The following is a 25,870-nucleotide window of genomic DNA, read 5'->3' as shown; positions in this document are numbered from 1 at the left end:
GAAAGCAAGAGAGAGGACAGGACCAGAGAAGCTGACTACCACTGCCCACCTATTTTCAGTAATAGGGGAGGGGTGCGTGGGTGCTGAAGGAAGCAGCAGGAGGTGGCACGGACACAGCCTTCCCTCTCTCCAGGTCCCTACAGACTTGAGACGCTTTCCTCCTACAGACATATTTGAGAAGCCAAGGTAAGGAAAGCTGAAGATGGGGTGTGGGGGGATCTGGGAAGATACTGGACTCTAGTTTCTGGCTGGCCTTGGGGAGAATGTCTTGATGACCAGGAGTCCTCACCTGTGACTAGTGAGGGGGCCAGGGAAAGACAAGGGTCAGAGATGGATATAGTCAACTTCCTACTCCCACAAGAAGCCAGGATGCTCCGCCCTTGTCCAGGAGAGCCCCAGGGTGAACAAAAGTTGGTTGAGCATCATCCCATATACCAAAAGGTTGTGGGTTCAATTCCCAGTCAGGGCACATACCTAAGTTACGAGTTCAAGCCCTGGTTGCATCAGGAGGCAACCATCAATGTTTCTCTCTCACATCAAGGTTTCTCTCTCTCTTCCCCCCCCCTTATTCTCTCTCTAAAATCAATAAAAGCATATCCTTGAGTGAGGATTTTAAAAAATGTTAGTCTCTCCTTCTGCTCTGACAAATTTTCAAGGCATTCTCAGGTTGAGGGATAAGCTCAAGAAACAAAGGACTTACCAGTGACCCCTCCTGACTCCTGAGCATGACGCTAGGCTCTGGGCTCCCACTATAGAGGAGATCTCAGGGAGAAGAGCAGAGGGGAGGACAGGTGGGTGGGAGGGCAGCCAGCTCCTTCTCTTGCCCACTGCAGGCACAGCCATGGGGGATGCAGAGATGGCAGTATTTGGGGCCGCTGCCCCCTTCCTGCGCAAGTCAGACAAGGAGCGGCTGGAAGCCCAGACCAGGCCATTTGACCTCAAGAAGGATGTCTTCGTACCTGATGACAAAGAAGAGTTCGTCAAGGCCAAGATTGTGTCTCGAGAGGGTGGCAAAGTCACTGCCGAGACCGAGAATGGCAAGGTGGGTGGCAGGGCTGTCCTAAGAGGCCTCCCTGGATAGCCCCCACACAAACCTGAGGACAGTCCGATTTTCCCTTCCTTTAGGTAGGGATCCACATCCTCCAAATAGCCCTTCTCATCCCCAACATCCAGTGTATCTTCTCTATGATCCTGGCTTCTTCTCTCTTGAACACCATCGTCCTGTAACTCGCCTAACTTATCCCTGCTGAGGGAGGACTGACAATAGGCTCTGTGTGGGGGCTGTTGCAGACCGTGACAGTGAAGGAGGACCAGGTGATGCAGCAGAACCCGCCCAAGTTCGACAAGATCGAGGACATGGCCATGCTGACCTTCCTGCACGAGCCCGCCGTGCTCTACAACCTCAAGGAGCGCTACGCGGCCTGGATGATCTACGTGAGTGCTCCATCTATGGCCTCCCTTTGAATCTGGTGGCTTCCTGGCCCATATACATCTACTTCCTGGAGACGAGAGTTTCTGTTCTTTGTACTCAGGCAGCATTGCACTCTGTCCTAGTCCCTACATCCTATGTTCAGTTCTAATGCCATGAGGGCTGGCATTACTCAGATTTAATGAACCCATAGATTTTCCTTTCTCTTCTTCCTCTCGGCAATCTTTCTCTAACTCTAATGCCATCCCTCCCATTAGCAACTCACTTCTCTTTTTCTACTTCTAGACCTACTCAGGCCTCTTCTGTGTCACCATCAACCCCTACAAGTGGCTGCCGGTGTACAATGCGGAGGTGGTGGCTGCCTACCGGGGCAAGAAGAGGAGTGAGGCACCGCCCCACATCTTCTCCATCTCGGACAATGCCTATCAAAACATGCTGACAGGTGACTGGCCCCAAGTGAAAGGTTTTCCTGAGAATCCCACATGAGGAAACGCACATGCTGGCTCTCTTCCTCCTCCTGAGGGGTTTGGAAGATGGGACAGGCCTGGAGGAAGGTGGGGAGTGGGGAGATGGGGGGACACCAAATAAGAGCATCCTGAGTGGCTCCTGATTCCCTCCTCATTTTCTCCCCACAGACAGAGAAAACCAGTCCATCCTGATTACGTGAGTGTGGCTCCTACCTTGTTCCCTTCCGGAATCTCCCTGACCCCAGCCCCATCAGGGCCCCCAGCCTCCATGCAGAGCCCACTCTTTTCCCTCCACCTTCATGCCAGCTCCTCTTTCTTCTCTGGACTTCCCCCCTTACCTTCTCTTTGTTCTCTTCCTTCCCTCTCTTATTTTTCCTTTCCAATCTCCTTCACCCACTCTTCTCCAACTCATCATTTATTCCTAAGCCCAGTATCACCATATCTTCTTCGACTCTTCATTTCCTTCCATCTTTCCCTTCCCCATTCTTCCAGTCCCATTCATTCTTATTCTAAATGGCCTAAGCCCATCTCCTCTGATTGACTTTACCCAGCTAAGACCAGGCTCTACCTGCCCAACCCAGCACCTTCTCGTGCCATCCTTCCTGGTTGCTACGCCTGACCCTGGGTATGTCAAAGTACAGCTATGTGTTTGGGATGCTTAGTGTCTGTCAGCTGCCTGCGTCAGGGCTCCCACTGTCAAGTAGGACCAGACACTCTCTCCTGACTTGAGGCTTGTTGGCCCACAGCAGTGTTTGTGCACTGCCTAACGAGCCCCTGAATGTCCCGACAGCGGAGAATCCGGTGCCGGGAAGACAGTTAACACCAAGAGGGTCATTCAGTACTTTGCTGTTATTGCTGCCATTGGGGATCGCAGCAAGAAGGACCAGAACACAGGCAAGGTAGGCCTGTTGTCCCTCGAGGGCCCACATTGCAAAAAGGGAAGGGAGTCCTCTCACCTCCCATCCTCCTGACCTCTTCAGGGCACCCTGGAGGACCAGATCATCCAGGCCAACCCTGCCCTGGAGGCCTTCGGCAACGCCAAGACCCTCAGGAATGACAACTCCTCCCGCTTTGTGAGTAGTTCCTGACCTTGGACTTGGGATTTGGGCTGGTTGAGGGATAGCAACAAACATGAGCTTCCCCTCAACTCATCACTACTCTCCTCCATCTCGCCAGGGGAAATTCATTCGAATCCATTTTGGGGCAACTGGCAAGTTGGCATCAGCAGACATAGAGACCTGTGAGTGCCATCAATCTGCTAGGGCTCAGTCCGAGCTCACACTCATTTTAACCATCTTGATCCCAACCTTTCTCTATCTGTCTTTCTCTGGGTCTCTGGCCCTCAGTCTCTCTCCCCCTCTTTCTGTCTCTGTGTGTCTGTGTCTTTAGTTCTCTCTCTCTCTGAGACTTCCTCTGGTCTTTCTCCATCTCTGGCTCTAGATCTGTGTGTCTTTCTCTGGGACTATTTCTTTCTTCCTGGCTCTCTGTCTCCATCTCCACCTCTGTGTGTCTGTGTATGAGTCTCTCTCTCTTTCTCCCCCCTATCCCTCTCTCTCTGCTTCTGCCTTTTGCTTGCTACATTTATCATTCATTTCTGTTTCCTTGTACTTAAAGGCCAACCTTTCCTTTCTTTCTTCTCCCCTACTGTTCACAGACCTTCTGGAAAAATCCAGAGTTATTTTCCAGCTGAAATCAGAAAGAGATTATCACATTTTCTACCAAATCCTGTCTAATAAAAAGCCTGAGCTGCTGGGTGAGTCAGACTACCAACTGAGACCAACGGTCTCCATGGCAACCTGGTTCCTTCTGCTTGGGCTGCTTGCTGGCATGCACTGGGTTTATGGCACTGCTGAATTGGGTTCTGTGGGATGTGGAGCCACAATAAGGCCTGTCATGTGCTTTTCTACGGGCCCTGTGCTGCGGCAGTGAGAGCCATGGGTGTCTGCCATATCCTAATCACATCTTCTTCCCCCAGACATGCTGCTGATCACCAACAACCCCTATGATTATGCATTCATCTCCCAAGGAGAGACCACTGTGGCTTCCATTGATGACTCTGAGGAGCTCATGGCCACTGATGTAAGTGTGTAAGGACCCAGTCCAGAGGTGAGGGTATTGGTGGTGAGGGGCAAATGGGTATTCCACTGGCCCAGGAGTAGAGCTGACATTGGCAGTCTGTTGTTCATAATGGTATGTCCCTCCCTGAGGGACAGCATGTCCCTCCGGCCAGGGTGTGCTGGGATATGGGTATGATGAGATAGGGCTGGCCAGTATATGGTGTTCAATCAAACCAGAGAGGGCTGAAAGCCATGGGACAGAGAAGCAGACAAGTGGAAAAATAAGGCATCACTAAGGGAAGGTGGGAGGGCAGGGTCATGTAGGGTCCATGAGCTGGGCTCGCTGTTAGGTAAACAACATATATGGACAGATATGGAAGGCCCAGGCAGGGAAGCAAGTGTGGGGCCTAGAAAAGGAGCAACAGTAGGAAACATGCGTGGGTAACCCAGAGCACCTCCAGAGAACAGTTGTTATCACTGACGCCGGGGCTGAGGCGGTCTATCCTCCAGCTGGTACCTCCCACCTTTGTTTTGGAGTCATCACTGGGTATGGGAGTCTCAGAACTCACAGGGTTATCTCTCCAACTGAAGAGAGACATCATTTACCTGCCATACTTCCTCTCCTGTGGTCCACCAATATGGGGCCTTCTTACAGAATGCCTTCGACGTGCTGGGCTTCACTCCTGAGGAGAAGAACTCCATTTACAAGTTGACGGGTGCCATTATGCACTTTGGAAATATGAAGTTCAAACAGAAGCAGCGAGAGGAGCAGGCTGAGCCGGATGGTACAGAAGGTGGGAGTCTGGGATGCTGGGGGCAGCAGCGGAGTCGCTGAAGGCTGCATCTGCAGAGGAGTCATCTCTCTCTCTTTTTAAATTTATCTTTATTGTTGAAAGTACTACAATTGCCCCCCTGCCCCCATTGAACCCCTCCACCTGCTCCTGTCCCCTCCCCAGGCCTTCACCAAACTATTGTCTATGTCCATGGGTTATGCATATATGCATATAAGTTCTTTGGTTAATCTCTTCCGGGCCCCTCTTCCCTCTGAAATATGTCAGGAGTCCTCTCTTTATCAACTATGCTACCTACCCTTTCTTTCCAGAGGCTGATAAGTCTGCCTACCTCATGGGGTTAAACTCAGCCGACCTGCTTAAGGGGTTGTGCCACCCTCGAGTGAAAGTGGGCAATGAATATGTCACCAAAGGGCAGAATGTCCAGCAGGTGGGTCATCTTTAGGAAATAAATGATGGCTGAGTGGAAGCTTTGGAACTCACTCTTCCCAATGAGTCTGGTCACCTGGATCTCCTCCCTACTTTCCAGGTGTCATACGCCATTGGGGCACTGGCCAAGTCAGTGTATGAAAAGATGTTCAACTGGATGGTGACACGGATCAATGCCACCCTGGAGACCAAACAGCAGCGCCAGTACTTCATTGGAGTCCTGGACATCGCTGGCTTTGAGATCTTCGATGTGAGTAGGGGGAGCCCTGGGAGTAGGGGGAACAATAACACACTCATCAGCACATGCAACAGGAAAGCCGTAAGGCAGACACTGGAAAGGCAAGTGGGGTTCAGCAGTGACAGAGGCAGTCAGCGTTTTGTCTTCAGGGGGTACTCCCTCTCTCTGCCCTGACAGGGGAGGGGACAAGCCATACCCTCACTAGGCTGAACATTCGGATACCTGCCTACCTGACCCACCTCTGCCCTCATCTCCCCTGCAGTTCAACAGCTTCGAACAGCTCTGCATCAACTTCACCAATGAGAAACTGCAGCAGTTCTTCAACCACCACATGTTCGTGCTGGAGCAGGAGGAGTACAAGAAGGAGGGCATCGAGTGGGAGTTCATTGACTTTGGCATGGACCTGCAGGCCTGCATCGACCTCATTGAGAAGGTGCTGCCTCGGCCCCCCCTGAACTATCCACTCATACCCACATGAATGCCCCAGTCAAATTGGCAACCTCATACCTTCTAAGGAACAGGATCTGGATAACAGGAGAATCTGGAGCCCTAATTTCCAAAGCCCTCTGTTGTCCTAGCCACCCAGGACAGGGTGGCACCTAAGAGAGCTGAGTTCCCAGGGGCCTGAGAGTAGACACACAGAGGACCTCCCACCTCTAGAATGACCTCCCACACCAGTGTGTTTAACCACGTTAGCTTACCCATCCAAGAAGCAGAAAATCTGAGGGTAGGGTGGAGAATTGTAAGAGTGCCCCTATTTTCAACTCCACCATCTCAGGGGTCTGGGCGATGAATGATATGTATAACATCAACATTCTCAGACTTTCACAAAGGTTCCTCTGAAATCAAGCAAAGTCTTCCACCTTGGGAAGGCTTGAATGAGTGCCAGTCAGTAGATAACTGTGCTCAGAGCTGAGCCTGATACCTTAATGTCCAAAGGGGTATCTCCATAAGTAAATAATGATCATAGAGCAGGCTCTATCTCCATCTATATGAGGCATGCTCAGTGATGCTCTCCCTTCCACCCTCAGCCCATGGGCATCATGTCCATCCTGGAGGAGGAGTGCATGTTTCCCAAGGCCACAGACATGACCTTCAAGGCCAAGCTGTACGACAACCACCTGGGCAAATCCAACAACTTCCAGAAGCCTCGCAATATCAAGGGGAAGCAGGAAGCCCATTTCTCCCTGGTCCACTATGCTGGCACCGTGGACTACAACATCCAGGGCTGGCTGCAGAAGAACAAAGACCCACTGAATGAGACGGTGGTGGGCTTGTACCAGAAGTCCTCCCTCAAGCTGCTCAGCATCCTATTTGCCAATTATGCTGCGGCTGATGCACGTAAGTAGAGACTGGGAACCAGGGGCCTAAGGGACAGGGTTTCTGCCCTGGATCTGAAGCAGGAAAATTGCTACACCCCACCACTTTCATATCAGGCTGTACCCATGTCATACCAGACTCACTGAGAGAGAATTGGGTGGAGAAACTGAGGCACCCACAGTGAAGGCCCTCCCTTCGAGTCCAAATGCCAGCAAGGATATGAACTAGAGCAGCGGTCGCCAACCTTCCGGACCTCACGGACCACCAGTGGTCCATGGACCACCAGTTGGCGACTGCTGAATTAGAGGGTGTGACTTTTCACCCCTGCCCTGGCCTCCCCACATACCTATTTGTGCCCCTTCTCTTGAATCTCCTTCCCACAGCTCCTGATAAGGGCAAAGGCAAGGCCAAGAAAGGCTCATCCTTTCAGACCGTGTCAGCTGTGCACAGGGTGAGTGTATGACCCCAGCCTCAGCCCAGCATGGCTCCTTCTTTGCCTTGTTCATCCTGTCTCCTCATTCCATTTGTGATCCTTTCCACTCTTTGTCTGCTCATCTCCTCATTTCCATTCTCTTCCCCTTCATTTGCTGGCCTCTTCCCTTACTCAGTTCCCATCTCACCTCTCTTTTCTTTCCCTCCTGCCTTCCATCCTCTCTCTCCTCCCCCATGTCTTCCCCTAGCATTCCTTCATTCTTTTTAGCTCTTTGCATTCTCTCAGTCTCTCTTTCCTGTTCTTCCTCTCCTCTCCCATTCTTACTTCTCTTTCGTTCACTTTCTTTACTTTTCCCTCATGTTTTTTCGGATCACAGGAAAATCTAAACAAGCTGATGACCAACTTGCGCTGTACACATCCCCACTTTGTGCGTTGCATCATCCCCAATGAGACCAAGTCTTCAGGTGAGCCCCAGAACTCAGGACCAGCCCACTGCTGGAGACTCACTGCCCCAAGAACAGGCATCTACTAATCTCCCACCACCGTGCTTTCCAAATCGCATTCTTCTCCTGTCCCCCATGAGGTCCCCTGCCCCTAGATTACCTTACCTTTGGAATGTGTAACTCAGGGTAGAATGTAAGGCTCTTTGATTAACATTACCTCATGAATGCCTTAAAATACCCAATGAGACATATAAGGATTGTTTATTTCTTTTTTACTGATAAGGAGATAGAGGCTCAGGGGCCTGGGTCTAAGGCTTAGCTCTGTTCTGATCAACTTAGTGACTTTGGTCAAGTCCCTTAACCTCTCTGAACTTGACCCCTCTTGTTTTAGTTTATTCTCTAGAAAATGGGATATATCTTCCTTGGCTACCCTTTAGGCATAACTGCATAAAAAATGTGAAAGCCTTTGGTTACTCTTAAAAGCGAAAGAAAGAAAGAAAGAAAGAAAGAAAGAAAGAAAGAAAGAAAGAAAGAAAGAAAGAAGAGAAAAGAAAAGAAAAGAAGAGAAATCAAAGATCATTATTAACTAACCTGCTAAGGTTACTAGCTTATAAGTGGCAAATCAGAATCAGAACTCAGGACTTAGCTCTTAGTCTAGTGCTCTCCCCACACACTCCTCTTTCCTCCCTCCTGCTGCAGGGGTGATAGACAACCCCCTGGTCATGCACCAGCTGCGCTGCAATGGCGTGCTGGAGGGCATCCGCATCTGCAGGAAGGGCTTCCCCAACCGCATCCTCTACGGGGACTTCCGGCAGAGGTGGGTACAGGGAACAGGGGGAGCCCAGGTGGCCTTCGTGGGGAATGGAGTCTGCAGTTGGCCCCACATTCTGTGGGAAGAGCTGCCAGTGCAGAACATGGGTGACTTCGGGCATCTCCCTCCCAGGTATCGCATCCTGAACCCAGCGGCCATCCCTGAAGGGCAGTTCATTGACAGCAGAAAAGGGGCAGAGAAGCTGCTGGGTTCCCTGGACATTGACCACAACCAGTACAAGTTCGGCCACACCAAGGTGAGTGTAGCGCTCCACAGGGTGGACTTGCAGGGCTTGCAGCCATGTTAAGCAGAGCAGCTGGGAGTTTGGAAGGCAGACCCCTGATTCCTGGCTTCTTGTTTCAAGCCAAAGGCTGGAAGGCAGGTTTCCTTTCTCTCTTGTCTTCCACATTTCACTCCCAGGTCTGGAATGAGCAGGTGATGGGTTCCCTGGAAGCTCAGCCAGGGTCTCCTACCCTCTTTCTCCATTCTGGATACCCTTCCCTGAGGCTGCGATCCCCTTGGCTCTCCCCCTTGTCCGCAGGTGTTCTTCAAGGCGGGGCTGCTGGGGCTGCTGGAGGAGATGCGAGATGAGAAGCTGAGCCGCATCATCACTCGCATTCAGGCCCAGTCCCGCGGTGTGCTCTCCAGAATGGAGTTCAAGAAGTTGTTGGAACGCAGGTGAGAGATCTCAAAAGGAGGGTGCCAACCTGAGGACCAGGTTGGTTCAGGAGCAGTATCAGAAGAAAGAACTTCAAACAATGAGACTGGCAAGAATGTCTCATAGGGACAGAGGGTGGGGCTCATGGTCAGAGAACAGGGTGGATGAAGGAAAGGGCCTAGGAGTCAGGGCCTCAGAGCAGGAAGGAGGGAGAAGGGAACTCTCACCACTCCTTTCACTCGGCCCCTGCAGAGACTCCCTGCTGATAATCCAGTGGAACATTCGGGCCTTCATGGGGGTCAAGAACTGGCCCTGGATGAAACTGTACTTTAAGATCAAGCCTCTGCTGAAGAGCGCAGAGACAGAGAAGGAGATGGCCACCATGAAGGAGGAGTTTGGGCGCCTCAAAGAAGCGCTGGAGAAGTCCGAGGCTCGCCGCAAGGAGCTGGAGGAGAAGATGGTGTCCCTGCTGCAGGAGAAGAACGACCTACAGCTCCAAGTGCAGGCGGTGAGGCTCTGGGTCCCTGTTGGCTCTTCCACCAGCTCTGACTGCGCTGAACCTCTCCACCCAGGAGCTCACCATCTTGTCCCTTCACAGGCAGAGGATTCTGGAATCAACACTTTCAAAGGCCTCCAAAGAGGTCCCTTGAGAGAAGGAAAGGGAAGGGGAGAAAGAAATAACTTTTAAAACACAGGCTTTCTACCTCGGTTTATCCTGGATCCACAGCTCAATACTTTTGTGAACTTGGGCAGACCATGCATTACCTTTGAATCTCTATGTCCTCATCCCTAAATGGAATAAAGCTACCCATCTCACCACATTGCAAACATATGATGTATATATATTTATGTAGTTCTCTTCCTTCAAAGGAGGAGACCAGATGAAGAGGGCAAAACAAAGAGACTTCTGGTTCCCTTCCCACTCTTCCCATCCCCCAAAGCTCTCACTACATTGCCCTAAAATTCATCCCCTCCCCATCCTTCTACAGTTCTTCTCAGTGGGGGGATGTCCTGAAGCTCCCCTCCTATAGAGAGGGCTGAGCCTCTCCCACTTCCACCTATCTCAGCAAAGACCCCACCCACTGAACAGCCTCTCCTCTGTGTCTCACCCTCAGGAACAAGACAACTTGGCCGATGCAGAGGAGCGCTGTGACCAGCTGATCAAGAACAAGATCCAGCTGGAGGCCAAGGTGAAGGAGATAAATGAGAGGCTGGAGGACGAGGAGGAAACGAATGCTGAGCTCACTGCCAAGAAGCGTAAGCTGGAAGATGAGTGCTCTGAGCTCAAAAGAGACATTGATGACCTGGAGCTGACATTGGCCAAGGTGGAGAAAGAGAAGCACGCAACAGAGAACAAGGTGAGGGCGGGTCCCTCTGGTGCCAGCCCAGGTCTCCTCAGGATTCAAAGACCACAGACCTTAACCAACACCAGGCCACTCAGGGATCCTGACAGCAATGTGGTCCTTGGCATTGGAGATCTCCAATAAATGTCTCCAAGCTGGTGACCTTTGACCCTAAAAGGGATGGGGTTCTTGGTTGACAGGTGAAGAACCTGACAGAGGAGATGGCTGGGCTGGACGAGATCATCGCCAAACTGACCAAAGAGAAGAAAGCTCTGCAAGAGGCCCACCAGCAGGCCCTGGATGACCTTCAGGCTGAAGAAGACAAGGTCAACACACTGACCAAGGCCAAGGTCAAACTGGAGCAGCAGGTGGATGATGTGAGTAGATTGTCACAGGGCCTAGATATACCATGCCCATCTATACTTGTGTGTGTGTGTGTGTGTCTGTGCAGAGATATTGGAGTGTGCTCCCTTTCCTGAAACCTTTCTAGAAGGGAGCTGGGGAATAGAAAAGGGGAAGGATACTTGAAATATTAATGTTTATTGCATGTAACATTATTATATTTAAAATAGTTTTTCTTGAAATATTAAAAAAAAAAGAAAGGGGAAGGATGATCAAATGTGAGTTAAGTAGATTCAAACATATATATCTCTACCTTCAACCACTGGATTTAGAGGGTTATCTCATAAGAACATGATACATTTCTCTGGGAATTTTGTGAGAATCCTCAAAGAGGATCTTTGGATTTCTAATATTTTAGGCAAGGTCTTGTCCTCAGTACTCATTGTTTCCACAGATAGTTCTTTGTGCACATCTCTGTTGAGTCACTTTCACTCTTATCATTATTGAAGTATCTGTCTCAGCCATAAGAATGTGAGCTGCCTTTAGGCAGAAACTTGGATTTATTTCATTTTGTTTCTGCAGTGCTTAATATGGCTCCTGAAATTTAGTAGGTGCTTATACTATGCAGAATGAATGTATGCAGATTTGGGGTTTCATCCCACGGGCATTCATTCAATCATTTTATCAGTTACTGAGCATCCCTACATACTAGGCATTCTCCTAGCCCCCTGGTAACATTTGACCCACTCAGGGGGAGTTTTCCCAAGTCCTGGACATCTCTTGGGATCCCCCAACCTTGGGAGTGACTGAGCTTTCAAATCACAAAGTCAGGATACTTGTCCTTCTCTCCACCAGCTGGAGGGGTCCCTGGAACAGGAGAAGAAGGTGCGCATGGACCTAGAGCGAGCAAAGCGGAAGCTGGAGGGCGACCTGAAACTGACCCAGGAGGGCATCATGGATCTGGAGAATGCCAAGCAACAGCTGGATGAGCGGCTGAAAAAGTAGCGTATTTCCCTCCCTGTTGCCTGTTTTTCCTCCCCAGCCCAGCACCCTGTTCTGTGGGTGACAGTCTAAGCTGGCCCAAGACATCCATCCTCAGAGGCAACAGCCCCATTTAGATTCAATAAGTGGGTGCAAAACTGAGGTCAAAGCTTCCAGGAAGAGCTCTTTCCTCCCCAAGACATGTACATCAGGGCCCAGCAGCTCTCCCTGGTAAAGTCTAACTTGAATCCCTCAAGCCCTTTTTTCTATTGGGCACTTAAAAAGGATGGAAAATAACAGCTCGCCCCCTTTATACACCAGTCTTTTTGGAGACCAGCTGTTAACATGGAGGAATGCTCCACACAAAAGCCTCTCAAGAAAGTTCTCTTAGGTCCTTCACGGAGAGCCCAGAGAGCCACAGAGAAATGGGTCAGCCATCACACTTGAGCGATGCAGGATCTGGGCCATTTTTTTCCTCATGAACTTGTGGTTCTAAATCTTATTGCAAGTCCTTCCAAAATGTAATAGTTCTACTTTCCCATTTGGTAAACAGTGAGCCTGCAGAACATGCTTGGGTAAGCAAGGATCCTATGGTGCTTTAGAGTCAGGGCTTTGAAAGGCTCCACATTGCCATTGGGCTACATCAGCCTAGGAGTCTCCACACTTCCCCAGGCACAGTATTTGTTGAATGAGTGAGTAAATACATAATCCCATTGATCCTCAAACCACCTTTAAAGGATGGCATTTTTAACTCCAATTTACTAAAGAGGAAACAAAGGGTCAGGAATGTTAATCAAATTCAAAGTAAGAGTGACAGAATTGAAGACCTTTAAAGTTAAAAGGGGCCATTGAAACCCCCTCATTTTACAGACCAAAGAGAGAGAGTCCCTCAGAGCCCAGGTCCTGCCACTCCACCTGCAATGTTCTTCCCATCACATTTCCTGTTGGGCTTCAATCCTTTAGCTGGTGGACCCTCCATCAGCCCTGGAAGCTGTTTTTCTGCTGAAATCCTCCTGTTCATTTATTTTATTACCATTTCCAACCACAGGTGGGCCCTTCTGGAGCCCAAACAGCCTCCCTTGCTTCAGCCTCCTTTCTTCCCCACAGGAAGGACTTTGAGCTGAACGCCCTCAATGCAAGGATTGAGGATGAGCAGGCCCTGGGCAGTCAGCTGCAGAAGAAGCTCAAAGAGCTTCAGGTAAAGTCTGGGATGCCCAGAGTGGCACTAGACTCAGCTTCCCAACCCCTTCCTCCAGGCTGTCTTCTCCCCAGCATCACAGGCATTTGCTATGGGTCCATCAAGGGAGGAACTGAGCTATCCTAGTTTCCCCATGGAACACCTCCATTAGGGACTGGGTGATCCAAGAATGACGTAGGAAGAGACCTTGAAAAGCTTACAGGTCAGGGAGGCAGAAATCTTGGCTTCCTATTTCAGATCTGGATTAGCCCATGACCATAGGAAGCCCACTCCAGATCTCTGAGTCTCCATGTCCTCCCCTGTACCTGGTAACTTTTAAGGTCCCTGCAGCCCTGATGGCTTATGACGTCCTTTGTTACTTCTAGAGCAAACACTGTTGTCTAGTCAAGCAAACATGGTTCTCTTACTCTAACTTTTATTATTTTTCCCACTAAACTGCTTTAACTATCCCTAGAATACAGGTCTCTTTGTCCCTCTTCAAGAGCAAGCTTCAACCACTTTCAGTAAAGAGAATGTATAATGTTCTGGCCTAAAGAAAGGCTAATTTGGCTGCCTAAACCATCTCCCTCAAATCCTTTTCTTTCCATATCTCCACTGATAGAACTAAACTGACTTACTGTTCCAGACAGGCCAGGAGTCTTCTAGAGCTGGGGGTGGGGGCTCCCATGGAGGGCTCCAGGCAGTGGGGCTGAGCCCTTTGTGTCTGGGCCCAGGCACGCATCGAGGAGCTGGAGGAAGAGCTGGAGGCTGAACGTACTGCCAGGGCCAAGGTGGAGAAGCTGCGCTCAGACCTGTCCCGGGAGCTGGAGGAGATCAGTGAGCGGCTGGAAGAGGCTGGCGGAGCCACATCTGTGCAGATTGAGATGAACAAGAAGCGTGAGGCTGAGTTCCAGAAGATGAGGCGGGACCTGGAGGAGGCCACGCTGCAGCACGAGGCCACGGCGGCAGCCCTGCGCAAGAAGCACGCTGACAGTGTGGCCGAGCTGGGCGAGCAGATTGACAATCTGCAGCGGGTGAAGCAGAAGCTGGAGAAGGAGAAGAGCGAGTTCAAGCTGGAGCTGGACGACGTCACCTCCAACATGGAGCAGATCATCAAGGCCAAGGTGGGCCTGTGCTTAGCCTCTCCCTCCTCCAGTTCCCTCCTCCCATCTCCACATGTCTCCTCTTTTCTTTGAGGGCTCAGTTTCCCACTGTCCTTCTTCTACCCAGTTCTCTGATCCTCTCCTTCCTTCCATGCCTTTCCTCTTCCTTCTCCTTTAATTGCTTCCATTAAACCCCTTTCAGTGCCCCCTGAAACCATCATTTGACTGTCCTCCCTCTGTCAGGCTAACCTGGAGAAAATGTGCCGGACCTTGGAAGACCAGATGAATGAGCACCGGAGCAGAGCGGAGGAGACCCAGCGTTCTGTCAATGACCTCACCAGCCAGCGGGCCAAGCTGCAAACGGAGAATGGTGAGCGCTCCCCCAGCCTTGGGGAGACACATACACATACACATACCTCTCCAGAGAATGGAGCCTGAGGGTTAGGAGAAGGATATCTGGGGCCGGGGGGGGGGGGGGGGCGGGGGGGGGCGGGGGCGGGGGAGAGGAGTGCCTGGCCTTCAAGAGTTGAGTGTGTCTCGGTGACTTTCCAGGTGAGCTGTCCCGACAGCTGGATGAGAAGGAGGCGCTGATCTCCCAGCTGACCCGAGGCAAGCTCACCTACACCCAACAGCTGGAGGACCTCAAGCGGCAGCTGGAAGAGGAGGTCAAGGTGAAGCCTTGACTCAGGCCACGTGGCCCTCTGCCGGGAACATAGCACTGGCCTTGCATCACATCATTTCCTCTCTCCCAGAATTCCAAAAGGAATAATAGCCTAGACCCCACCACATGCCTCTTGAGTCTAATCCCCAGCCTGAGGCTTCCTGCTGCCTTTCCTGGAGAGATGTGAGGGAGGACATGGGCTAAGGATGCCTGTGGGTCCTGGGTTAGCAGAGAAATCTGAACCTGGAGAAAGAAACTCACTGGAGCCTATTTCTAGCATTTTGCTGGGCTCCTGAAAAAGGGGAGAGAATATGACTTTTAAAAAAGGTCAGGGCTCAAATTCTAGCCTGGCTCCTAGAGGTTGGTGATCTTGCAACTGGGGCATGTGCCCTGACCGGTAATCAAACTGGCCACCTACCCTCTCTAGGCCTCTGTCTCCTCCCCCCCAAAATGGGAGTGAGGATGATAATGCCAGCTGCAGTGAGGGGGCAGGGGTGACGGGCACGAAGCTTTTTGTAAATGGTGCAGTGCTACCTGGGCATACTTTCTTATTAGTTCTCAGTAAGCCATTCCAGGTCCACCGGAGTTAGAGCTAGGTGAGCCATGGGGAGGCTGTTGCAAATAGGGTGAGGGGATGGGCAAGGGCTGGTGATGCTTTATGGGGAAAGCTGAGCCCACCTCCTGGTGTTCACCTCCCAGGCGAAGAACGCCCTGGCCCACGCGCTGCAGTCAGCCCGGCACGACTGCGACCTGCTCCGGGAGCAGTATGAGGAGGAGACAGAGGCCAAGGCAGAGCTGCAGCGCGTCCTTTCCAAGGCCAACTCGGAGGTGGCCCAGTGGAGGACCAAGTATGAGACGGATGCCATCCAGCGGACCGAGGAGCTCGAGGAGGCCAAGTGAGTCCCAGGCAGCCTGCCTCTGGCCCGGGCCCCTTTGCCGACAGGACACAGTGCAGCTCGATCCTCAGTAGACTGGGTACATGGGATGGATGCTTAGCTAGGTTTTGACAACACAGGAGGACCCTGCCCTGGCCCCATGTCCTTCTCCTCTCAGGGAAGCTTTTTGCTCGCATTATGTTTCTCATCCGAATATAAGACGAACAAAAGGTTTGTCTGAGGGCAGAGTGCTCCCACCTGGGGCAGGTGCTGTGGCAAGGCAAGATGGGGTGGCCTGCAGAAGTTCCTGTGCCCTCCCTGTCTGCAGCCTAAAGGCTGGCCCAGGTTTAGAGGGATGCCACCCAGAAGGCCCTCCTGGGTGCTGTGGGTCTTCACACTCTGCCACCAAGACTCTGCCGCTCAGTCCTCTGCCCCCTGGGGCCCATCCTCAGGCTTCTCCCACAAGCTTCTGAATTTCTAAGGATCGGTTTTCCAGAAGACTCATGTCATTTCCTCTTGTCCAAATACCCCCTCCTCCATCCTTCCCCCCTCTCCTACCATCCCCCCATACCCCTGGGGCAGAAAGAAACTGGCCCAGCGGCTGCAGGAGGCTGAGGAGGCTGTGGAGGCCGTCAATGCCAAGTGCTCATCCCTGGAGAAGACCAAGCACCGGCTGCAGAACGAGATCGAGGACCTGATGGTGGATGTGGAGCGCTCCAATGCAGCTGCTGCGGCCCTGGACAAGAAGCAGAGGAACTTCGACAAGGTGGGTCCTGGTGGGGGCCACAGCCAGGGGGCAGAGCAGGGGCACCAGCATCAGTATGAGGCCAGGAGCCAACTCCTTGGAGGCAGGGAGGAGGCTGAGGCCAGGCAAGGGGCCTGGGCAGTCCCTGGAGGTGGGGCAGGGGGCTGCACAGTGAGTCTGACTCTGTCCCTGCAGATCCTGGCTGAATGGAAGCAGAAGTATGAGGAGTCGCAGTCGGAGCTGGAGTCCTCACAGAAGGAGGCTCGCTCTCTCAGCACAGAGCTCTTCAAGCTCAAGAACGCCTATGAGGAGTCCCTGGAGCACCTGGAGACCTTCAAGAGGGAAAACAAGAACCTTCAGGGTGCGCTGGGGCACGAGGCCAGGGAGGGGAGGGAAGAATGGCCACTCCTGGCGCCACACAGGGCCTCCAAGGGGTATGTCCTTTCCCAATGGACCAGGGCAGCCCCCAACTGAGTTGTTCGGCCCCTCCCACAGAGGAGATCTCTGACCTGACGGAGCAGTTAGGGTCCAGTGGGAAAACTATCCATGAGCTGGAGAAGGTCCGAAAGCAGCTGGAGGCTGAGAAGATGGAGCTGCAGTCGGCCCTGGAGGAGGCCGAGGTGTGTGTGGAGGAGCGGGGAGCTCTAGGCTGTGGTCACAGTTCTCATCTCACTTTTGTCTGATTTGTTCACTGTTCCACCCTCAGAGCCTAGAACAGTGCCTGGCACATAGTAGGCACTCAACAAATATTGTGGAATGAGCAAACAGGCCACTCAGTCCCCTTCACACAAACGTTGTACCTATTACATCTTTGAAAAGATTTCCTGTTTTCACTTTCCTCCCTCTTCCACCTCTGCCTCCCTCTTTGGGATTTTTACATTCTGTGCCTGATTGCCCCTGTTTCCTTGGCAACACCTTTTCTCTTCATTCTCCTCTTTGTCTTCATTGCTAGCTCTGCTCTGTGAGGCCTAAATCACCTTCTATTAGGCCTATTTTTTTTTTCCTTTCAAATTCTCTTTTCTTCTTTCTCCTTTTGACTGAACCACTTACACCACTCTTGAATTCATTTTGTATCCATGATTCCTGGACAGACCCCTACCCCAGCCCGTGCCCTGACTCTCTGCCTCAGATCATCTCTCCCGGCCCCCCTGCTAGGCCTCCCTGGAGCACGAGGAGGGTAAGATCCTCCGGGCACAGCTGGAGTTCAACCAGATCAAGGCAGAGATGGAGCGGAAGCTGGCTGAGAAGGACGAGGAGATGGAGCAGGCCAAGCGCAACCACCTGCGGGTGGTGGACTCGCTGCAGAGCTCCCTGGATGCAGAGACGCGCAGCCGCAACGAGGCCTTGCGTGTGAAGAAGAAGATGGAGGGCGACCTCAACGAGATGGAGATCCAGCTCAGCCATGCCAACCGCATTGCCACCGAGGCCCAGAAGCAAGTCAAGAGCCTCCAGAGCTTGTTGAAGGTACATGAAGACTCTTGGAAGCAGGAATTCTGCTGCCCAGAGAGGGGAAGGCCTGTATGTGGCCAAGTTGGGTGCTAATGTCCCATTACAGCTCCAAATTCCTCCTGCCCCAGGGCCATTGCGAGGCAACCCACAGGCTCCTCCTGAGCCACCATGATGGGCTCTCTACCAGTATCCAGTTTGGTGTAACAGATCTGATGGGCCCAGAGGCCAGCTCCCTCTCTCATGCCCATCCTCTTGATCCACAGGACACCCAGATCCAGCTGGACGACGCAGTCCGAGTCAACGATGACCTGAAGGAGAACATCGCCATCGTGGAGCGGCGCAACAACCTGCTGCAGGCCGAGCTGGAGGAGCTGCGGGCTGTGGTGGAGCAGACAGAGAGGTCTCGGAAGCTGGCCGAGCAGGAGCTGATCGAGACCAGCGAGCGGGTGCAGCTGCTGCACTCCCAGGTGAACAGCTCCCTGGGCATTCCTGGAGGGAAGCACAGGCTGCAGCACCCAGCAGGTGAGGTTTGGGAGCCAGTCATGATGGTCAGTGATTTTCATACTCTGCCCACCCCGGCCCTCAGAACACAAGCCTCATCAACCAGAAGAAGAAGATGGAGTCGGATCTGACCCAACTCCAGTCAGAGGTGGAGGAGGCGGTGCAGGAGTGCAGGAACGCTGAGGAGAAGGCCAAAAAGGCCATCACGGATGTGAGTGCCCCTGCACCTTCCAGCCTCCCCTACAGACAGACATGAACAAGGGCTCTGGGTCCAGGCCAGGCCACTGGGCTGTGAGAACAAGGTGACTGCAGTTTCATGAGTTTGAGGGCCTCAGGGAGCAAACGCCAGGATGGGAAAGAGGTGATCCTTTAGGGAGAAGAGACCTGGGCCCCGGTTCTTTGACACCTCTCTCCTGTCCACAGGCCGCCATGATGGCAGAGGAGCTGAAGAAGGAGCAGGACACCAGCGCCCACCTGGAACGCATGAAGAAGAACATGGAACAGACCATTAAGGACCTGCAGCACCGGCTGGACGAGGCTGAGCAGATCGCCCTCAAGGGCGGCAAGAAGCAGCTGCAGAAGTTGGAGGCCCGGGTGCGGGAGCTGGAGAATGAGCTGGAGGCCGAGCAGAAGCGCAATGTGGAGTCAGTCAAGGGCATGAGGAAGAGTGAGCGGCGCATCAAGGAGCTCACCTACCAGGTGCGGCTGGGTTGGGCTCTCTGCACCATGGCCTGAAGCCAAGGTGACAACCAATCGAGAGGAAGGAAGTGTTCTCTGTGAGCCTCTTTCAGGGCAAGGGGTGGGCTGCAACCCCTGGATGCCCATTTCCACATCCCCGATCCCTGTGCTACCCTGAGTGTCCCCTGGCTCAGAGGTTAGTCTCTGCGACTCCTGGCTGAGAGCTGCACCTCAGGACTCACCCTCAACCAGCCACTGGGGATACATACAGAGCTCCAGACAAAGTTCTCCCTAAACAGGTTACCAGAAAGCAAGTATGTGGCCAAGCTTGGCCGGGCACCATTACCACTAAAATACACCAAAAATATACCAAAGCCGTTCAAACAAATGGCAAAACTTTTCAGTTATACATGAGGTGTAGACTTTAGCTTTCCATCGTGTTTTCCAGAATCAGACTCTCACTTAGATTTTGTTTCTGTCCAACCCGGAAAGTCACCATCCCTCTATGCACACTTGTCCTTAATCTCATCAAGTCTATGACATCCCTGCAGCCCAGGAGATCCCATCATGCCGGCGGTCCCAGGTCACTGCCAGCACCTGCTGGATTCTAGAACTGAGGGGCTTGTCCTCTGTGGGGCCCTAGGACCTCCGAGGGCCTGCTCCCAGAAACAGCACGCACACACAATTTTGTGCACAATTTGGAAAATCTTATCAGCTCCCTAAACCCGTTCCTGGTACAAACCATTAAAAATATTTATACCTTTTTTTTGCGGGGCGGGGGGGGAGGGGGACGGGGGGCGGGAATTATAAGGAGAACTGAAATGTTTGGTGAGGATCAGAAAGTAGAACTGGGCCAGGATATTACATTCAGGGTAAAAATGGCAAGTGGAGGGAGGGCATGCCTCCTATGACTGTGCCATCCTCCCCCCCGACCCCCAGACGGAGGAGGACAGGAAGAACCTGCTGCGGCTGCAGGACCTGGTGGACAAGCTGCAGCTGAAGGTCAAGGCCTACAAGCGCCAGGCGGAGGAGGCGGTCAGTGGCCTTGCTGGGGACTGAGCCTGGAGGTGGGACACGGGAGCCAGTGCCCCAGGCCCGGAGGCTGACCCTGAGCCCTCTCTCACCTCATTCTCCCCCGAACCCTTGCAGGAGGAGCAGGCCAACACCAACCTGTCCAAGTTCCGCAAGGTGCAGCATGAACTGGATGAGGCAGAGGAGCGGGCCGACATCGCTGAGTCCCAGGTCAACAAGCTGCGGGCCAAGAGCCGTGACATCGGCACCAAGGTGGGTCCCCTACCCCCAGGCCTTATAGGTGACCCCCATGGTAGCGCACCCTCCCACATCAGTGCCCAGACTCCGCCCCCACACGAGGGTGCCTCCTCTTTATTCATTCCCCACAACCGAACCACAGGGCACTAGAGGGCAAAGTGAGTCAGTCCTGTGTGATTTCTAAGATTCTTCGAGCTCTCACTTTCAATGATTTTGCAAACCCAGGCCCTAGGTGGTCAGCAACCCGAGAAGACCCCACTGCATAGATAGCCAGTGTGCTCCAGTTTCCGCCAACTGCTAGTCTCCGCTTTCAACTAGTTTTAGCCTACGACCTTGCAGTGCAATCTTCAAGTGGGATCCCGAGCACCCCTGTCCTCACCCACACAGCTCCCTCTCTGACCCCAGAGCTTCCCTTCCAGAACTTTCCCTCCTCACCAGTCCCTAGGACACACCTCCCAACACCATGGGGCCCCTGCCAGGCCACACAGCAGTCCCCCACCCCACCAAGTGCCCCGGCTCCCATCCCTGCCCAGCGCCCACCTTTCTAGAGCTAAGTTGGACTTTGTTTCCTTTCAAAAGGGCTTGAATGAGGAGTAGCCTTGCCACAGCTTCTTGATCTGCTCAGTCCTGAGGGTGCCAACAGAGTCCCAGTCCTGGAGCCTACAAAGCAGCCCTTTTAGAGGACGTGGAATAAAGCAATTTTCCTCGAAGTGAGATCCTGCCTCTCATCTCTTCTTCACTGCCCGCCAGCCATAGGGACTGGGACACAGGGGTGGGACACAGGGGTGAGGGGAGGAAGGGGGCAGCTTTACAGGCCACACCAAGGAGGCCTCCCCGGGGAGCCTGTGAGTCTCTGAGCATCCCCAAGGAGCTCCCCTCACCTCTCCTCCCAGCCCTCTCCCTGGCTCAGAGACACTCACAATTAAGGAGATTTGGGGAAACCTTAAGACTCGCCTAGAGCAGTGGTCGGCAAACTCATTAGTCAACAGAGCCAAATATCAACAGTACAACGATTGAAATTTCTTTTGAGAGCCGAAGTTTTTAAACTTAAACTATGTAGGTAGGTACATTGTTATTAACTTAATTAGGGTACTCCTAAGCTGACCTTTGCTAAAAACATCCTCAATCTGATTGAGGTACGTTCGCTGAGGTCCACCCCTTCCAACTCTCCCATCCACACGCGTCTTGTATACTTGTTTCGTCTATCTCCTTTCCGAAAACCGACCTCTGCGCATGGGCCACGAAGTTTCAATCGCACTGTACGTGCACGCCCGCACGTGGTATTTTGTGGAAGAGCCACACTCAAGGGGCCAAAGAGTCGCATATGGCTCGCGAGCTGCGGTTTGCCGACCACTGGCCTAGAGCATGTGAACCATCTGCTATGGACACACGCTCCAGCTCTGATCAACACTACCTCGCCACCACCAACGACAGTGCCAGGACTGGGCCGTGGGGAGGAGGTTCAGTGTGTACCCTCTGAGGTGTGTCACTTGGGCAGACAGGGTAATGACCCCCAAACCACAGACAAGGCAGGTCTCTGAGAGGGCACAAGGACCTGCAGCTGTAGCCCACTACCCTTCTAGATACAGCCTCCACTGTCTCCAACCGACCCCAAAGGCCAGTGCCCCTCTCCCTACCTAACCAGGACAACTGTATGCTCAGCCCACCTTCAGCTCCTCCTTATCTCCCAGGGCCTGGCACCCTCCATCCTTTCTTCTCCCTCATTTCTTCCCACTATCACTTCTGTTCAAAAGACTCTCCTCATCTGGACTTGTCATAAATGGGGGATCTTTGGCCCATTTATTGCAGGCCATCTGCAGGGGAGGCAGGTAGATGAGGAACTGGGGAGAGTCATGTTGTAGCAGGACTCTGAGGAGAGGAGGAGGGGATGAATGAATGGAGGGCTGGGAGGAAGAAGCAAGCCCCACTACAACTAAGCCCCCCTGGAGTCACTGACACACCTGGGCTGCTTAGCAAAGGCCTAGGATGGGCCATGGAGGGCAGGGGCTCAGGGGACAATGGGACTGTCAGTCTCCTGCTGAGACTCCTGAAGCCTTGCTTCGACCCTGGATGGAGTCCTCCCAACCTCACCACACACAGCCACTCCCAACCAACCTCCTGCTCCTTTCCAACCTCTGAGCTTTGAAGACAACAGTCAGAGGGAGGTCAAGGGCCCATCCCAGGAAGGAGGGATGCCAGTGTCTGATTACAGGAGGGGAAGGGAGAGGGGAGAAAGGGAAAAGGAAAGACCTGAGGAGGTGACAGTGGAGAGAGCGGGAACTGGGGGTCAGGAGGACCAGGAAAGCCAACAAAAAGAAAATATGCTGGAAGTGAGGAGAAACGATCCACAGGCCCTCCCACCTTTCTCCTGGCACCTTTCTCCATTCTCCCACCCTAAGACACTCCTCTTCCTCGGAAGGACTTGGAGAGCAATGAGGAGATCGGTAGAGAAAAGAGAGGGACACCCAGAGAATCTAAGCTCCCACAGCAGAAGACAGAGCAGGAGCTGGACGCTGAGAGAACGGCAGCGACAGTGGGTGTGAGAGGGAACTGGCAGCTGAGTCACAGGAGGGGAGGGTGCTGATAGGGGATGGGAGAGGAGAGGAGAGGGTGAGCCTGGGATAGAGGAGCCGGAAGAGCTGGGGGGGTGATCCCGGACAAAGGGAAGAATCCTGGGTCACCTTCAGATGCAGAGAAAATCAGGAAAGATGAGGAGAACAGTGAGATTGGAGAGAGATCATCGAAGACGCTGGAGGAAGACGTAGAGGCAGAGATGACAGAGGGCAAGCAGAGGTCAGGCTTAGAGAAGGCAGAGACTCAAGAAATGTACGCATGTCAGACCCCAAGAAGGGCAGAAACATGGCAGAGGCCAGATCTGACTCTGAGAAAGGGAACAAGGCAGAGGGAAAGGATGGTCAAACACAGAGGCAGGCAGACACAAGGAGCCAGGCAGAGACCCTACCTGGTGCCAAGGAGACTGGCCCTACCTCCTCATCCCCTACCTGTGGCAGGAGTCTCCATCCCGTGCCCCGCACTCCAGGACTTCCAGCAGAATGAGGAGCTGCTTTGGGAAGCAGCTGAGGGAGGATGGAGAGCAGGTTTGGATGTGAGAGCCGGAGGGGTGGAAGGGGCCTAAGAAAGGAAGAGGGCAAACCAGACCACAGAGGGGGCAGAGCCCTGGAACCAAGTTGGCCCCTTCCCTCCCCCTCCTTCCATAGGACAGTGAGAACTGCTTGCCCCCCCCCCCACCCCACTCACCCCCTCCTCCACCTACATCGAGTTTGGCCTGCTCAGAACACAGGGTTTCCTGAGGACAAAGCCTTGTCTTTGTCACCTGGACCTGACCCAGCCTGACCTGCTGTTCTCAGCCCCTTATCATGTCCCCAGGGACATGGGAAGCAGGCAGTGACGCACTGAGTCAAGGGCTAACCCCCCCAGCTTGCACAATGGAGCCTCAAGTGACCTAGAGTGAGGGACAGGTGGCCTGTATCCCCTGGGGGTAATGATTTGACGTATGCACCTGCAGGAGATGGGCATGTGGCGTTGACTTACAGGACACTGGATATAGGATATAAGTCCTCTGGAGACAGCTGTGTATTCCTGAGTCTGATAATGGGGCAGTGGAGGGTCCTAGGGAGTTGGGGACCTTGGGAGAGAAGCCACATATTTAATGGAAAGCTGTCCTACCCGGAGAAGGTGACCCCTGTGTGTCCTACCCACCTCCACACTTGAGCTATATTGAGAGGTGACAGTAGATGGGCCGGGGTGGGGCTGGGAGAATATTCCTGGGTGTGAGAGTGTGGGGAAGCCAGAGCAGGGGAGGCTGGCTTTGTTTTCTGAACACAATGTCCACTTAGTCATGACAGGCACGGCTGCGGAAGACCTGACACCTCCTGCCTCTGGGGGGCGGCCTCTGTGGAGGTTGGGGAGGGGGCCTTGAGGGTCCGGGGCACTTGGGGACACCACAAAGGAAGGCATGTGAGTATGAGCCTCAACGGGGTTGGAAGGGGCACCAGAGTTCTACCTGGGAGGGGGTGGCAGACTGCAGAGCTCCACCCCTCCCCCACCCCAGGCAACGCAGAGCCGGACGCCCAACTGGTGCAAATCCCCAGGCCTGCCAGGCCCCAGCCAGCCTGGGCAGCACCTGTACTCCCTGGCAGTCCAGAGAGGCGGAAGGGAGCAGCCCCCCACCCCATCCCCTCTTCCCTCAGGCCCCAGGGATTAATGCCTCCTGGCTCTCCCCATCGCCTCGCTGCCCCCCACCAGGAGCAGAGGGTGGTAGTGGGAGGGTAAGAGCTTATGTGTGCCAATGTGGGTGTACAAATGTGTGTATCAGTGTGCACAACGGCAAGTAAGAAAATTTGCAAGCTTCAGTTTACAAGTGTGAAAATTCTGCATGTGTGCGGCTAAGAATGGGTGTGGTAGTCAAGTCCACGTGTAAGGTCATTGGCGAGTCTGCGTACAGATCTGCTGAGGTGCATGAGGGAACCCCCTTCCTCTGTTTGAGAGGCTGGACAGTGGGCACTGTAACAGGAGCACCAGAGGAGGGCCGGGGGCTCCAGATGTGTCCTCAGGGCAGCACAGCCTTAAGTGCCCGGGAGGACACCTGTGTAAAAACTTGGGGAGCAGAAGGAAACAGGACACAGCCTTCATGCTGAGAGGGTAGCACAGAGGTCATGGAGCCAAGCGGTAGACCCCCGCCTGGGCATCCTGGCTCCAGCTCCCAGTCCCTAGCTCTGTAGGACTCCAGGGCAGAGGGAGAGGTGCCCTCCGCCTGTGGTGGTGTGAGAGGGTGAGAAAGATGAGGGGAGCTGTGGCTGGGAGGCAGGGGACAAGCTTCTGGGCTACAAGAGAAGGTGACCCTCACCCAGTGTGCTCAACTCACCCTTCAGGTTAAAAATAACCAAGGTAAGGGCCTGGTGGGGCGGGGGAGGTGGTGTGAGAAGGTCGTGTCTTCCCACTATCTGCCCATCAGCCCTTTGGAGAGGAGGAATGTGCCCAAGGACTAAAAAAAGGCCCTGGAGCCAGAGGAGCTGGGGTAGCAGACCTTTCATGGGCAAATCTGGAGGCCCGGTTGTCCTTCTGTCACCTCCAGAGCCAAAGGATCAAGGGAGGAGGAGCCAGCAGAGGAGGGAGGTGGGAGGGAGGGTCCCTCCGGAAGGACTCCAAATTTAGGAAGGGGGTGGGGGCAGCGGGATATAAAAAGAGCGAAGAGCTGCGAGGACAGACAGACACTCCTTTGAACCAGGTAAGAGGCGGGTTGGGTGGGGGCTCTGTGGCTCACCTCCAGAGCTCCCACCTTAGACGCTCTGCCTTCCCTGGGGAATGGGTGCAGGTCGGTGGGGGGCCCGAGGCACCGCTAGCACTGCCTTTCTCCAGCCCTGGGACGTTCCCACTGACAGAGAGGAGGTCCCCCTGAAGAGAACCAGAAACCTCTTTTCTTCTCCCATCTGCATTTCTCTCCTGCATCCGTCGCCTCTGCTGCCTATGTCCTCCCCACCCGGTCTCCATCTTCCTCCCTCTTCTGATAACCTCCCTCTCTTTGCCTGGTTTTACTTTGCCGCTTAGTCCTGGTCATACTTCTTTGTCTGTCCCCTTTGCTCTTCCTTCTTGCTGTGTGTTCTAATTTCCTTGCCTCTCTCTGTTTTCAACTCTGATTCCACATACGCT

The 25,870-nt window shown here is 53.4% G+C and overlaps 1 protein-coding gene across 1 annotated transcript; it reads left to right on the top strand.

The window, feature by feature from the left end:
• Positions 1-841: 841 nt before the first annotated feature.
• MYH7 (myosin heavy chain 7) lies at positions 842-20,915 on the top strand (the record flags this gene model as incomplete). The annotated part of the gene is made up of 38 exons (XM_081086726.1): positions 842-1,042; positions 1,291-1,434; positions 1,715-1,871; positions 2,065-2,092; positions 2,687-2,795; positions 2,877-2,969; positions 3,073-3,136; positions 3,551-3,649; positions 3,872-3,975; positions 4,609-4,747; positions 5,056-5,174; positions 5,274-5,423; positions 5,674-5,844; positions 6,443-6,752; positions 7,115-7,182; positions 7,541-7,628; positions 8,307-8,424; positions 8,551-8,674; positions 8,960-9,096; positions 9,329-9,584; positions 10,192-10,434; positions 10,620-10,796; positions 11,617-11,762; positions 12,850-12,940; positions 13,654-14,043; positions 14,266-14,392; positions 14,575-14,693; positions 15,383-15,579; positions 16,141-16,324; positions 16,499-16,664; positions 16,799-16,923; positions 17,459-17,767; positions 18,016-18,219; positions 18,339-18,464; positions 18,677-18,952; positions 19,871-19,966; positions 20,081-20,215; positions 20,780-20,915. The coding sequence occupies 38 exons, from the start codon at positions 842-844 to the stop codon at positions 20,795-20,797; spliced, it is 5,808 nt and encodes a 1,935-aa protein (XP_080942852.1). The 3' UTR covers positions 20,798-20,915.
• Between the last annotated feature and the right edge of the window lie 4,955 nt (positions 20,916-25,870).

Source organism: Myotis nattereri, assembly GCF_964212035.1.
Source record: "Myotis nattereri genome assembly, chromosome: 1".
Taxonomy (NCBI): Eukaryota; Metazoa; Chordata; class Mammalia; order Chiroptera; family Vespertilionidae; genus Myotis; species Myotis nattereri.
This window is presented reverse-complemented; position numbering and strand designations above follow the sequence as displayed.